At 48.8% G+C, this 14,608-nt stretch overlaps 1 protein-coding gene across 1 annotated transcript in view; it reads left to right on the top strand.

Moving 5' to 3' along the window:
• SCP2 (sterol carrier protein 2) overlaps positions 1-14,608 on the top strand; it is a 96,942-nt gene that overhangs the window by 13,831 nt on the left and 68,503 nt on the right. The window contains exons 3-5 of the mRNA XM_083157921.1: positions 7,340-7,411; positions 10,496-10,627; positions 11,108-11,172. Coding sequence (XP_083014047.1) covers positions 7,340-7,411; positions 10,496-10,627; positions 11,108-11,172 — 269 coding nt within the window. The remainder of the gene's footprint in view (positions 1-7,339; positions 7,412-10,495; positions 10,628-11,107; positions 11,173-14,608) is intronic.

Here is a 14,608-nt window from a genome sequence, read left to right as displayed (position 1 = left end):
GAGGTAGTGTACAAGTAATAATGCTCAGTGAGGCAGTAAACAAGTAATAATGCTCAGTGTGCCACTGTACAAGTAATAATGCTCAGCGAGGCAGTGTGCCAGTGCACAGGTAATAATGCTCAGTGAGGTAGTGTACAAGTAATAATGCTCAGTGAGGCAGTAAACAAGTAATAATGCTCAGTGTGCCAGTGTATAAGTAATAATGCTCAGCGAGGCAGTGTGCCAGTGTACAGGTAATAATGCTCAGTGAGGTAGTGTACAAGTAATAATGCTCAGTGAGGCAGTAAACAAGTAATAATGCTCAGTGTGCCAGTGTATAAGTAAAAATGCTCAGTGAGGCAGTGTGCCAGTGTACAGGTAATAATGCTCAGTGCGGCAGTGTACAAGTAATAATGCTCAGTGAGGCAGTGTACAAGTAATAATGCTCAGTGCGGCAGTGTACAAGGAATAATGCTCAGTGAGGCAGTGTACAAGTAATAATGATCAGTGAGGTAGTGTACAAGTAATAATGCTCAGTGCGGCAGTGTACAAGTAATAATGCTCAGTGCGGCAGTGTGCCAGTGTACAAGTAATAATGCTCAGCGCGGCAGTGTACAAGTAAAAATGCTCAGTGAGGCAGTGTACAAGTAATAATGCTCAGTGCGGCAGTGTACAAGTAATAATGCTCAGTGTGGCAGTGTGCCAGTGTACAAGTAATAATGCTCTGTGAGGCAGTGTACAGGTAATAATGCTCTGTGAGGCAGTGTACAGGTAATAATGCTCAGTGAGGCAGTGTACAGGTAATAATGCTCAGTGCGGCAGTGTGCCAGTGTACAAGTAATAATGCTCAGTGAGGCAGTGTACAAGTAATAATGCTCAGTGTGGCAGTGTACAAGTAATAATGCTCAGTGTGGCAGTGTACAAGTAATAATGCTCAGTGTGGCAGTGTACAAGTAATAATGCTCAGTGTGGCAGTGTACAAGTAATAATGCTCAGTGTGGCAGTGTACAAGTAATAATGCGCAGTGTGGCAGTGTACAAGTAATAATGCTCAGTGTGGCAGTGTACAAGTAAAAATGCTCAGTGTGGCAGTGTACAAGTAATAATGCTCAGTGTGGCAGTGTACAAGTAATAATGCTCAGTGCGGCAGTGTTCCAGTGTACAAGTAATAATGCTCAGTGAGGCAGTGTTCCAGTGTACAAGTAATAATGCTCAGTGAGGCAGTGTACAAGTAATAATGCTCAGTGTGGCAGTGTGCCAGTGTACAAGTAATCATGCTCAGTGCGGCAGTGTGCCGGTGTACAAGTAATAATGCTCAGTGAGGCAGTGTACAAGTAATAATGCTCAGTGCGGCAGTGTACAAGTAATAATGCTCAGTGCAGCAGTGTGCCAGTGTACAAGTAATAATGCTCAGTGTGGCAGTGTACAAGTAATAATGCTCAGTGAGGCAGTGTACAAGTAATAATGCTCAGTGCAGCAGTGAGGCAGTGTACAAGTAATAATGCTCAGTGAGGCAGTGTACAAGTAATAATGCTCGGTGCAGCAGTGTGCCAGTGTATAAGTAATAATGCTCAGTGTGGCAGTGTACAAGTAATAATGCTCAGTGCGGCAGTGTGCCAGTGTACAAGTAATAATGCTCAGTGAGGCAGTGTACAAGTAATAATGCTCAGTGAGGCAGTGTACAAGTAATAATGCTCAGTGAGGCAGTGTACAAGTAATAATGCTCAGTGTGCCAGTGTACAAGTAATAATGCTCAGTGAGGCAGTGTACAAGTAATAATGCTCAGTACAGCAAAACCCACTTTTTTCGACTAGCCTATCCCTCCTCCTAACCTCTTTTGATCCTTCTATCCTGCCTCCGTTCCCCTCCGTTCCTACTTATCCTATTGTATTTCGTTCGTCCACCCACCTATTTTTAGTATGTTAACTCTTATGAGCAGGGCCCTCCTTCCTCACGTACTCACCCTACCTCATTACCTCACCTGTGCTCCTGTCCTGTTCTTCCCTTCCTCTACTTCATCTTCGGTCTCCTTGACTATTTTGACACCTACTTCTGAACTGATGCTGATTTTAGTTCTACCAGCTATACCCCTATTTATACTGTATCTTTCTACACACCCTGTACGTTACCTTGTAATTTGTTTTTTTTTTTGTTTGCTATGTACGGCGCTGCGGACACTTTGTGGCGCCTTATAAATAAACGTACTACTACTACAGCAGTGTACAAGTAATAATGCTCAGTGTGGCAGTGTACAAGTAATAATGCTCAGTGTGGCAGTGTACAAGTAATAATGCTCAGTGAGGCAGTGTGCCAGTGTACAAGTAATAATGCTCAGTGTGCCAGTGTACAAGTAATAATGCTCAGTGAGGCAGTGTACAAGTAATAATGCTCAGTGAGGCAGTGTACAAGTAATAATGCTCAGTGTGGCAGTGTGCCAGTGTACAAGTAATAATGCTCAGTGTGCCAGTGTACAAGTAATAATGCTCAGTGTGGCAGTGTGCCAGTGTACAAGTAATAATGCGCAGTGTGCCAGTGTACAAGTAATAACGCTCAGTGTGGCAGTGTGCCAGTGTACAAGTAATAATGCTCAGTGCGGCAGTGTGCAAGTAATAATGCTCAGTGAGGCAGTGTACAAGTAATAATGCTCAGTGCAGCAGTGTGCCAGTGTACAAGTAATAATGCTCAGTGCGGCAGTGTGCCAGTGTACAAGTAATAATGCTCAGTGTGCCAGTGTACAAGTAATAATGCTCAGTGAGGCAGTGTACAAGTAATAATGCTCAGTGAGGCAGTGTACAAGTAATAATGCTCAGTGTGCCAGTGTACAAGTAATAATGCTTAGTGTGCTGGTGTACAAGTAATAATGCTCAGTGCAGCAGTGTGCCGGTGTACAAGTAATAATGGTCAGTGAGGCAGTGTACAAGTAATAATGCTTAGTGAGGCAGTGTACAAGTAATAATGCTCAGTGCGGCAGTGTGCCAGTGTACAAATAATAATGCTCAGTGAGGCAGTGTACAAGTAATAATGCTCAGTGCGGCAGTCTGCCAGTGTACAAGTAATAATGCTCAGTGCGGCAGTGTGCCAGTGTACAAGTAATAATGCTCAGTGAGGCAGTGTACAAGTAATAATGCTCAGTGAGGCAGTGTGCCAGTGTACAAGTAATAATGCTCAGTGCAGCAGTGTGCCAGTGTACAAATAATAATGCTCAGTGAGGCAGTGTACAAGTAATAATGCTCAGTGCGGCAGTGTGCCAGTAATAATGCTCAGTGCGGCAGTGTGCCAGTGTACAAGTAATAATGCTCAGTGCGGCAGTGTTCCAGTGTACAAGTAATAATGCTCAGTGCGGCAGTGTGCCAGTGTACAAGTAATAATGCTCAGTGAGGCAGTGTACAAGTAATAATGCTCAGTGAGGCAGTGTACAAGTAATAATGCTCAGTGTGCCAGTGTACAAGTAATAATGCTCAGTGAGGCAGTGTACAAGTAATAATGCTCAGTACAGCAAAACCCACTTTTTTCGACTAGCCTATCCCTCCTCCTAACCTCTTTTGATCCTTCTATCCTGCCTCCGTTCCCCTCCGTTCCTACTTATCCTATTGTATTTCGTTCGTCCACCCACCTATTTTTAGTATGTTAACTCTTATGAGCAGGGCCCTCCTTCCTCACGTACTCACCCTACCTCATTACCTCACCTGTGCTCCTGTCCTGTTCTTCCCTTCCTCTACTTCATCTTCGGTCTCCTTGACTATTTTGACACCTACTTCTGAACTGATGCTGATTTTAGTTCTACCAGCTATACCCCTATTTATACTGTATCTTTCTACACACCCTGTACGTTACCTTGTAATTTGTTTTTTTTTTTGTTTGCTATGTACGGCGCTGCGGACACTTTGTGGCGCCTTATAAATAAACGTACTACTACTACAGCAGTGTACAAGTAATAATGCTCAGTGTGGCAGTGTACAAGTAATAATGCTCAGTGTGGCAGTGTACAAGTAATAATGCTCAGTGAGGCAGTGTGCCAGTGTACAAGTAATAATGCTCAGTGTGCCAGTGTACAAGTAATAATGCTCAGTGAGGCAGTGTACAAGTAATAATGCTCAGTGAGGCAGTGTACAAGTAATAATGCTCAGTGTGGCAGTGTGCCAGTGTACAAGTAATAATGCTCAGTGTGCCAGTGTACAAGTAATAATGCTCAGTGTGGCAGTGTGCCAGTGTACAAGTAATAATGCGCAGTGTGCCAGTGTACAAGTAATAACGCTCAGTGTGGCAGTGTGCCAGTGTACAAGTAATAATGCTCAGTGCGGCAGTGTGCAAGTAATAATGCTCAGTGAGGCAGTGTACAAGTAATAATGCTCAGTGCAGCAGTGTGCCAGTGTACAAGTAATAATGCTCAGTGCGGCAGTGTGCCAGTGTACAAGTAATAATGCTCAGTGTGCCAGTGTACAAGTAATAATGCTCAGTGAGGCAGTGTACAAGTAATAATGCTCAGTGAGGCAGTGTACAAGTAATAATGCTCAGTGTGCCAGTGTACAAGTAATAATGCTTAGTGTGCTGGTGTACAAGTAATAATGCTCAGTGCAGCAGTGTGCCGGTGTACAAGTAATAATGGTCAGTGAGGCAGTGTACAAGTAATAATGCTTAGTGAGGCAGTGTACAAGTAATAATGCTCAGTGCGGCAGTGTGCCAGTGTACAAATAATAATGCTCAGTGAGGCAGTGTACAAGTAATAATGCTCAGTGCGGCAGTCTGCCAGTGTACAAGTAATAATGCTCAGTGCGGCAGTGTGCCAGTGTACAAGTAATAATGCTCAGTGAGGCAGTGTACAAGTAATAATGCTCAGTGAGGCAGTGTGCCAGTGTACAAGTAATAATGCTCAGTGCAGCAGTGTGCCAGTGTACAAATAATAATGCTCAGTGAGGCAGTGTACAAGTAATAATGCTCAGTGCGGCAGTGTGCCAGTAATAATGCTCAGTGCGGCAGTGTGCCAGTGTACAAGTAATAATGCTCAGTGCGGCAGTGTTCCAGTGTACAAGTAATAATGCTCAGTGCGGCAGTGTGCCAGTGTACAAGTAATAATGCTCAGTGAGGCAGTGTACAAGTAATAATACTCAGTGAGGCAGTGTTCCAGTGTACAAGTAATAATGCTCAGTGCGGCAGTGTGCCAGTGTACAAGTAATAATGCTCAGTGCGGCAGTGTGCCAGTGTACAAGTAATAATGCTCAGTGAGGCAGTGTACAAGTAATAATGCTCAGTGAGGCAGTGTACAAGTAAGAATGCTCAGTGAGGCAGTGTACAGTGTGCCATGATAGTAATGGAAGATAATGCGGCTCAGTGACGCAGTGCGCCAGGAGAGGAATGTAAGATAATGAGGCTCAGTGAGGCAGTGTGCCATAATAGTAATGAGGCTCAGTGAGGCAGTGTGAAAGAGGGGGGGACTGGACTGCACACCATATTTTTAAACATAATGAGAGGTGCTACCAAGTTAAGGCTTCTAGTACCTCACAGGAAAAAAGAACAATACTGATGCACACTCTAGGTGCTAAGAACACTGATAGTAAAAATAATTTCGATAACTTACAATTAACATGGAGTATAATTTAAGTTCTTAGCACACATTTGCGCAAATATGTGGGCCCATCCACCGCGTCCAGGTGAACTTCATTAGATGGTCCCCAACATTTCTAATACTAACACATTATATAAATTTATCTAGGTCTTACCTTCAAATAGAGCCCATATTAACATGCAGTCTGCAATGTAGGAACCTGTGCTAATTAAAACACCTGAGGGTAGATGGGAGGGGTGCCAGTGCCAGAACGAAGGAGCCTTACCTTCAGTGTACAATATATACACAAATATTTGGGAAAGAGGGGGGGACTGTACTGCACACCATATTTTTAAACCTAATGAGAGGTGCTACCAGTGAGGCAGTGTGCCAGGAGAGGAATGGAAGGTAATGAGGCTCCGTGAGGCAGTCTGCCATGATAGGAATACAAGTAATAATGCTTAGTGAGGCAGTCTGCCTCACTAAGCATTATTACTTGTATTCCTATCATGGCAGACTGCCTCACTAAGCATTATTACTTGTATTCCTATCATGGCAGTCTGCCTCACTAAGCATTATTACTTGTATTCCTATCATGGCAGTCTGCCTCACTAAGCATTATTACTTGTATTCCTATCATGGCAGTCTGCCTCACTAAGCATTATTACTTGTATTCCTATCATGGCAGTCTGCCTCACTAAGCATTATTACTTGTATTCCTATCATGGCAGTCTGCCTCACTAAGCATTATTACTTGTATTCCTATCATGGCAGTCTGCCTCACTAAGCATTATTACTTGTATTCCTATCTTGGCAGTCTGCCTCACTAAGCATTATTACTTGTATTCCTATCATGGCAGTCTGCCTCACTAAGCATTATTACTTGTATTCCTATCATGGCAGTGTGCCATAATAGTAATAGCGGCTCAGTGAGGCAGTGCACCAGGAGAGGAATGGAACACATATGTTGGGACACCATATATGACTGAGGCCACCAACATGTACCATATGCTGTGGAGCTGAGCCCAAGCAATGTGTCACATGTCTTACACACGTAGGGATATGCCACATCGCTCAGAAAATGCCCCTACATCGCTGTGTGTGCGCAGGGACTGAGCCACGCACCGCTATCTCCCAGTGATTAATACCCTGCACGCTCGGGGCAGTGTGCTCAGCACTGTGTCCCTTTTACTCAGCTTCTGGATTTGTACAACTGTCATGATTTCACTTTTTTTTTTTTTTTTATGCAAATCTTTATTCTGGTATTTTGATCTCCCAATAGAAGTACCCCGTAGTATAGTGGCTTCCCCTGGAACACCCTCTTTCATCTGCCCATCTACGGCACCGCGGACCAACATCCGCTTAGTAATTCCATGTGAATGTCTGAGTACAGGGAGAGGTGGGGACTTGGCCCTTCTGGAGTAGAGGGAACAGACACCCAGAGGGGGGGGGGGGGGGGGGGGGAGAGTCTCCACCGTGCAGTTATAGAGGAACTGTCTGTGAGATATATGTGCTCAGTAATACCGCTGTCACATCGCAAAGTCGTCCGACCCTTTCACACTAAACCTGGGTCGCCCATTAAACACCGCGATTGCCAGGTTGCTCGTCCTGGGTTATTTGGTTTGGTGCTGGGAAATAACCCAGGTAATTGCCGCAATGTGAAAGTGGTATTAGCATGCCAACCCCATCTCATAATCACCGTGAGCACAATGTATTATTCACAATGTCTACAGGGCGCCACAGTACCTGCAGCGCTGTCCAGTGACCACGTACCGTGTCATGTCATCGTCTAAATATGCCTCTGCTCTGTGTCCTACAGGTCAGCAGGCTCTGGCTGATGCCGGGATCCCCTACTCCTCCGTGGAACAGGCGTGTGTAGGCTACGTGTATGGTATGTTATTCTGTATGCTCTAATAGACTAATGGGAATACCATACAGTGATATCCTATGTCAGATTACTGACCAGTAGCAGATTAGCAGCTGGTAAGTCTTCCTCATGTGTGTTCTGTACCGCGTGCTGGTAAGTCTTCCTCATGTGTGTTCTGTACCCGGCATCTCGTACCACGTGCTGGTAAGTCTTCCTCGTGTGTGTTCTGTACCCGGCATCTTGTACCGCGTGCTGGTAAGTCTTCCTCGTGTGTTCTGTACCCGGCATCTTGTACCGCGTGCTGGTAAGTCTTCCTCGTGTGTGTTCTGTACCCGGCATCTTGTACCGCGTGCTGGTAAGTCTTCCTCGTGTGTGTTCTGTACCCGACATCTTGTACCGCGTGCTGGTAAGTCTTCCTCGTGTGTTCTGTACCCGGCATCTTGTACCGCGTGCTGGTAAGTCTTCCTCGTGTGTGTTCTGTGCCCGGCATCTTGTACTGCGTGCTGGTAAGTCTTCCTCGTGTGTGTTCTGTACCCGGCATCTTGTACCGCGTGCCGGTAAGCCTTCCTCGTGTGTGTTCTGTACCCGGCATCTTATACCAGGTGTTGGTAAGCCTTCCTCGTGTGTGTTCTGTACCCGGCATCTTATACCAGGTGTTGGTAAGCCTTCCTCATGTGTGTTCTGTACCCGGCATCTCGTACTGCGTGCTGGTAAGTCTTCCTCATGTGTGTTCTGTACCGCGTGCTGGTAAGCCTTCCTCATGTGTGTTCTGTGCCCGGCATCTTGTACCGCGTGCTGGTAAATCTTCCTCATGTGTGTTCTGTACCCGACATCTCATGCTGGTATGCCTTCCTCATGTGTGTTCTGTACCCGGCATCTTATACCAGGTGTTGGTAAGCCTTCCACATGTGTGTTCTGTGCCCGGCATCTTGTACCGCGTGCTGGTAAATCTTCCTCATGTGTGTTCTGTGCCCGGCATCTTGTACCGCGTGCTGGTAAGTCTTCCTCGTGTGTGTTCTGTACCCGGCATCTTATACCAGGTGCTGGTAAGCCTTCCTCATGTGTGTTCTGTACCCGGCATCTCGTACTGCGTGCTGGTAAGCCTTCCTCATGTGTGTTCTGTGCCTGGCATCTTGTACCGCGTGCTGGTAAATCTTCCTCATGTGTGTTCTGTACCCGGCATCTTGTACCAGGTGTTGGTAAGCCTTCCTCATGTGTGTTCTGTACCCGGCATCTCGTACTGCGTGCTGGTAAGCCTTCCTCATGTGTGTTCTGTACCCGGCATCTCGTACTGCGTGCTGGTAAGCCTTCCTCATGTGTGTTCTGTGCCCGGCATCTTGTACCGCGTGCTGGTAAATCTTCCTCATGTGTGTTCTGTGCCCGGCATCTTGTACCGCGTGCTGGTAAGTCTTCCTCGTGTGTGTTCTGTACCCGGCATCTTATACCAGGTGCTGGTAAGTCTTCCTCATGTGTGTTCTGTACCCGGCATCTCGTACTGCGTGCTGGTAAGCCTTCCTCATGTGTGTTCTGTGCCTGGCATCTTGTACCGCGTGCTGGTAAATCTTCCTCATGTGTGTTCTGTACCCGACATCTCGTGCTGGTATGCCTTCCTCATGTGTGTTCTGTACTCGGCATCTTATACCAGGTGTTGGTAAGCCTTCCACATGTGTGTTCTGTGCCCGGCATCTTGTTCCGCGTGCTGGTAAGTCTTCCTCGTGTGTTCTGTGCCCGGCATCTTGTACTGCGTGCTGGTAAGCCTTCCTCATGTGTGTTCTGTACCCGACATCTTGTACCGCGTACTGGTAAGCCTTCCTCATGTGTGTTCTGTACCGCATGCTGGTAAGCCTTCCTCATGTGTGTTCTGTACCCGACATCTTGTACCGCGTGCTGGTAAATCTTCCTCATGTGTGTTCTGTGCCCGGCATCTTGTTCCGCGTGCTGGTAAGTCTTCCTCGTGTGTTCTGTGCCCGGCATCTTGTACTGCGTGCTGGTAAGCCTTCCTCATGTGTGTTCTGTACCCGACATCTTGTACCGCGTACTGGTAAGCCTTCCTCATGTGTGTTCTGTACCGCATGCTGGTAAGCCTTCCTCATGTGTGTTCTGTGCCCGGCATCTTGTACCAGGTGCTGGTAAGCCTTCCTCATGTGTGTTCTGTGCCCGGCATCTTATACCAGGTGCTGGTAAGCCTTCCTCATGTGTGTTCTGTGCCCGGCATCTTATACCAGGTGCTGGTAAGTATTCCTCATGTGTGTTCTGTACCGCGTCCTGGTAAGTCTTCCTCGTGTGTTCTGTACCCGGCATCTTGTACCGCGTGCTGGTAAGTCTTCCTCATGTGTGTTCTGTACCCGGCATCTTGTACCGGGTGCTGGTAAGTCTTCCTCATGTGTGTTCTGTACCCGGCATCTTGTACCGGGTGCTGGTAAGCCTTCCTCATGTGTGTTCTGTACCCGGCATCCTGTACCGCGTGCTGGTAAGCCTTCCTCATGTGTGTTCTGTACCCGACATCTTGTACTGCGTGCTGGTAAGTCTTCCTCATGTGTGTTCTGTACCCGGCATCTTGTACCAGGTGCTGGTAAGCCTTCCTCATGTGTGTTCTGTACCCGGCATCTTGTACCAGGTGCTGGTAAGCCTTCCTTATGTGTGTTCTGTACCCGGCATCTTGTACCAGGTGCTGGTAAGTCTTCCTCATGTATGTTCTGTACCCGGCATCTTGTACCAGGTGCTGGTAAGCCTTCCTCATGTATGTTCTGTACCCGGCATCTTGTACTGCGTACTGGTAAGCCTTCCTCATGTGTGTTCTGTACCCGGCATCTTGTACCAGGTGCTGGTAAGCCTTCCTCATGTATGTTCTGTACCCGGCATCTTGTACTGCGTACTGGTAAGCCTTCCTCATGTATGTTCTGTACCCGGCATCTTGTACTGCGTACTGGTAAGCCTTCCTCATGTATGTTCTGTACCCGGCATCTTGTACTGCGTACTGGTAAGCCTTCCTCATGTGTGTTCTGTACCCGGCATCTTGTACCGCGTGCTGGTAAGCCTTCCTCATGTATGTTCTGTACCCGGCATCTTGTACTGCGTACTGGTAATCCTTCCTCGTGTGTGTTCTAGGGGACTCAACGTGCGGCCAGCGAGCCATTTATCACAGCCTGGGACTCACCGGAATCCCCATCATCAACGTCAACAACAACTGCTCTACCGGCTCAACCGCGCTCTTCTTAGCCAGACAGCTGATCCAGGGAGGTGAGAACCGGGGTGGAAACCATGAGAATTCTGCTATAGTCATGTCACAGACCTACCCCTGCATTATGCCCCCCCCGCGCGCATCATCAGCCCCTTGTGCACGAGCCCCTCCTGTGCATGGCTCCCTTTCGCATATAGCCCCCCCTGCATCATCAGCCCACTGAGCATGCCCCCCCATGCATAGCCCCCCGGCATCATCAGACCAATGTGCATGCCACCACCACCCCCCGTGCATGGACCCTCCTGCATCATTGGCCTCCCTGCATCATCTACCCCATGTGCACGCCGCCCCCCCCCCCCGCGCGCATCTTCGCCCCCCTGTGCATTGCCTTATCCTTTTACAATGAACACCAGCAGATTCTGGGACCGTTGCCTGGGTGTGATCTGTCTATGAGCCATGTGTGTAGATATCTCCCAGGCCTCGGTCCCAGGTATCTGGTAGCATCGTGTCTCTGACCTGTGCCTCTGCATCCTCTCCAGGGTTAGCAGACTGCGTCCTGGCTCTGGGCTTTGAGAAGATGCAGCGAGGATCACTGACGTCTGTGGTTAGTAATCATTTGCTGCGGTACCTTCCTCAGTAACAGGGTCTGGATGGAGCTAGACTGAATTAGGAACAATTTGTCCTGATCCCTTTGGGTCTAGATCAGCAGTTCCCAAACTCTTTCTCTCCCGTAACCATTAATATAGGAGTACCCTATATTAATGTAAATAAACCCTAGTAAATAAACGTACTACTACTACTACCCCCTCACTCAATTTTAAATATCTTCAGTACTTATGAGTGGAGTGAAAATGAGCGGTATATGTGTCCTTAGGTAAAGGAGTGGCGGAGGAGTAGTGTGCAGAGAGGTATTGGACCCCTGGCTGTGTGCTGTCTCCGGTAGCGGAGGAGTAGTATGAGGTCAGGAATCGGGGCCCTCTGTGTCTGGCCGCTGGCTGTGTACTGTCTCCGATAGAGTAGTAGTAGTAGTCGTCGCTGTAATGTGTACTGGGCATTACAGAGTGCGCTGTAATGTGTACTGGGCATAATGGCGTGTGCTATAATGTGTACTGGGCATAACGGTGTGTGCTGGAATGTGTACTGGGCATAACGGTGTGCGCTGTAATGTGTACTGGGCATAACGGTGTGCGCTGTAATGTGTACTGGGCATAACGGTGTGCGCTGTAATGTGTACTGGGCATAACGGTGTGCGCTGTAATGTGTACTGGGCATAACGGTGTGCGCTGTAATGTGTACTGGGCATAACGGTGTGCGCTGTAATGTGTACTGGGCATAACGGTGTGCGCTGTAATGTGTACTACTATGTGACCACACCACTTCCCCCCCCCAAAAAAAATGCCCTAATTTTTTTGCTCGCGCCTTAGGCGCGCACTATCCCTGTTTTCAGGTTTATATAGTTTCTAGTATATATGTATCTTTATGCGAGTGGGCCAATTGATACTTACATACCCACATGTGCCATGCTGGGGAGAAGGGGAGAGGAGGCTTTATTCCGTTGTGACCCAGAAAAGGTCCGGTAGGACCTCAATTTTTAGAAGTGAAGGGTCCCCGGGACCCACTTTTTTGGGTGGTTTTCGCGAACACTGGTATAGTGATCTCAATCCTTCTGTGGCTGTGTGTGTGGGCGGAGTCCAGCGTTATATAGACACACTCACAGAATGATTGACAGATGTAGCTAAATGTATAAGGTAAGAGATATATATAAAAACACACAGGGCTCGACCATCCCTGGTCGCCAGGGCGACCAGATTTGCCAGGAAGCAGATCTCCCGGGCGGAGTGGCTTGTTTTAATAGCAGCAGCCGGCAGAGCGGTGGACAACTCTTCCAGCTGCCGCTGTATCAGAGCAGGACCACGGACGGGCCGCGCAGATACGCAAGGTGACAACTCGCTGCCGCGGTGTTAGATGGATCAGTTGACAGTCTGCGCGGTGCGGCTATTTCAAATCTCAAGGCTTCAATCGGAGCTTGCTGCCGGCACCCGATTGGCTGCCGAACCGCGAGCTCTTCGATTGGCTTGCAATCAGGAGCCGGCAGCAAGCTCCGATTGAAGCCTTGAGATTTGAAATAGCCGCACCGCGCAGACTGTCACCTGATCCATCTGACACCGCGGCAGCCAGCAGGGGCGAGTTGTCACCTTGCGTATCCGCTCTGTGTGTTTGTGTGCCGGCCGCTTCATGTGCAGGACCGTGCACGTGATTTGAATAGCCGCACCGCAGACCTGATCTGATTGGACAGCCAGCGGGGGTGAGCTGCCATCTGGTGCTCTGTATGTTTGTGTGCCACTGCTCCACATGCAGTAACGTGTACAGGAGGGGGGAATGGCGCAGCCGGCACTGTCATGGTGGAGGTGGAGGAGTAGTTCATTGGGGTTATGCCTGGGGATTCCTGGGTCACCCGCACAAAGCGGGCACTGTCCCTCCTGGAGAGGGTCAGATTCTGAGGTATGCAGTGTGTTTGTACCACAGTCTACATAAGTTCTGTATATGGGTCTTCTGGGCGACTCAGTGATGCAATGTTATGTGTGTGTATCAGTGTGCTGGGGGGACTCGGTGATGCAGTGCTGTGTGTGTATCAGTGTGCTGGGGGGACTCAGTGATGCAGTGCTGTGTGTGTATCAGTGTGCTGGGGGGACTCAGTGATGCAGTGCTGTGTGTGTATCAGTGTGCTGGGGGGACTCGGTGATGCAGTGCTGTGTGTGTATCAGTGTGCTGGGGGGACTCAGTGATGCAGTGCTGTGTGTGTATCAGTGTGCTGGGGGGACTCAGTGATGCAGTGCTGTGTGTGTATCAGTGTGCTGGGGGGACTCAGTGATGCAGTGCTGTGTGTGTATCAGTGTGCTGGGGGGACTCAGTGATGCAGTGCTGTGTGTGTATCAGTGTGCTGGGGGGACTCAGTGATGCAGTGCTGTGTGTGTATCAGTGTGCTGGGGGGACTCAGTGATGCAGTGCTGTGTGTGTATCAGAGTGCTGGGTTGACTCGGTGATGCAGTGCTGTGTGTGTATCAGAGTGCTGGGTTGTGGGCTCATCAGCGGTGCAGTGCTATGTGCGTATCCGTGTGCTGCCTGCCCCCCCCCCCGGCCCATTCCTGTCGCCCACCCGCCACCGTACTCCGCCGCCGCTGTTAAACAGCTAAACCCAGCCGTGTATGTGTATTTGTCTCCCTACCCGCTCCCCACCTTCTTGCCGCCCCTGAAAAGAGACACAGTTCGGCAGCTGATGGCTGACCCGACAAGACAACACGGTCACACAGCAGCACCGGCCGGCCCAGTGCACGACCGTGCGGGGGCCCGGGTACACACAGGATGGCCGCGGCGTCACTGCTGGCAATGAGCTGCGTCTGCCCGCCACACACACCATCATCAGTGTCCCTGCACCTCCACACATCCTGGCAGCCCGCCAGCGTTCCACTGTAACAGCATGGCACCCAGTCTCCCTACTGTCCACCATATATGTACACCTGTGCACACTCTACACACACCCCGGGTCTACAGTGTGTCTGTACACACCCATCCATTCCTTCGTTATCTGTCTCACATATACAGCATGCACCTTCCCATCTCTTCAACATGTCTCTGCCATATAAATTCCGTACCCACCGTAGCCCACAACATGTGCACACCTGCAATGCACCAAGGATGCCCCCCCCCCCCCCCCCCCACACACACACACAGCTGTGCCATCCCCGCACACACTATAAACCACTGCAACACTATTTATCTGTGGAGTGCCGGATTCACATCTCCATCAGCCTCTTTATCAAGGTGCAAAGAGATAACAGAAAGTGTAAAAATACAGAATATAAATACCTCAAGGATCCGGTTCACGTCTCCCGCCGCGTCCCGTCCAGGCGCCAAATCATGACGTCATTAGCTGAGAGCGTCGCAGGAGACGCAAAGTGAGCCTGTACCACATGACAAAAAGCAACCAATGAACACACACAACAGTAACCATAGAAACATATACAATAATACAATGTACA

This window comes from Crinia signifera, chromosome 8, assembly GCF_055691185.1.
Source record: "Crinia signifera chromosome 8, ASM5569118v1, whole genome shotgun sequence".
NCBI lineage: Eukaryota > Metazoa > Chordata > Amphibia > Anura > Myobatrachidae > Crinia > Crinia signifera.
This window is presented reverse-complemented; position numbering and strand designations above follow the sequence as displayed.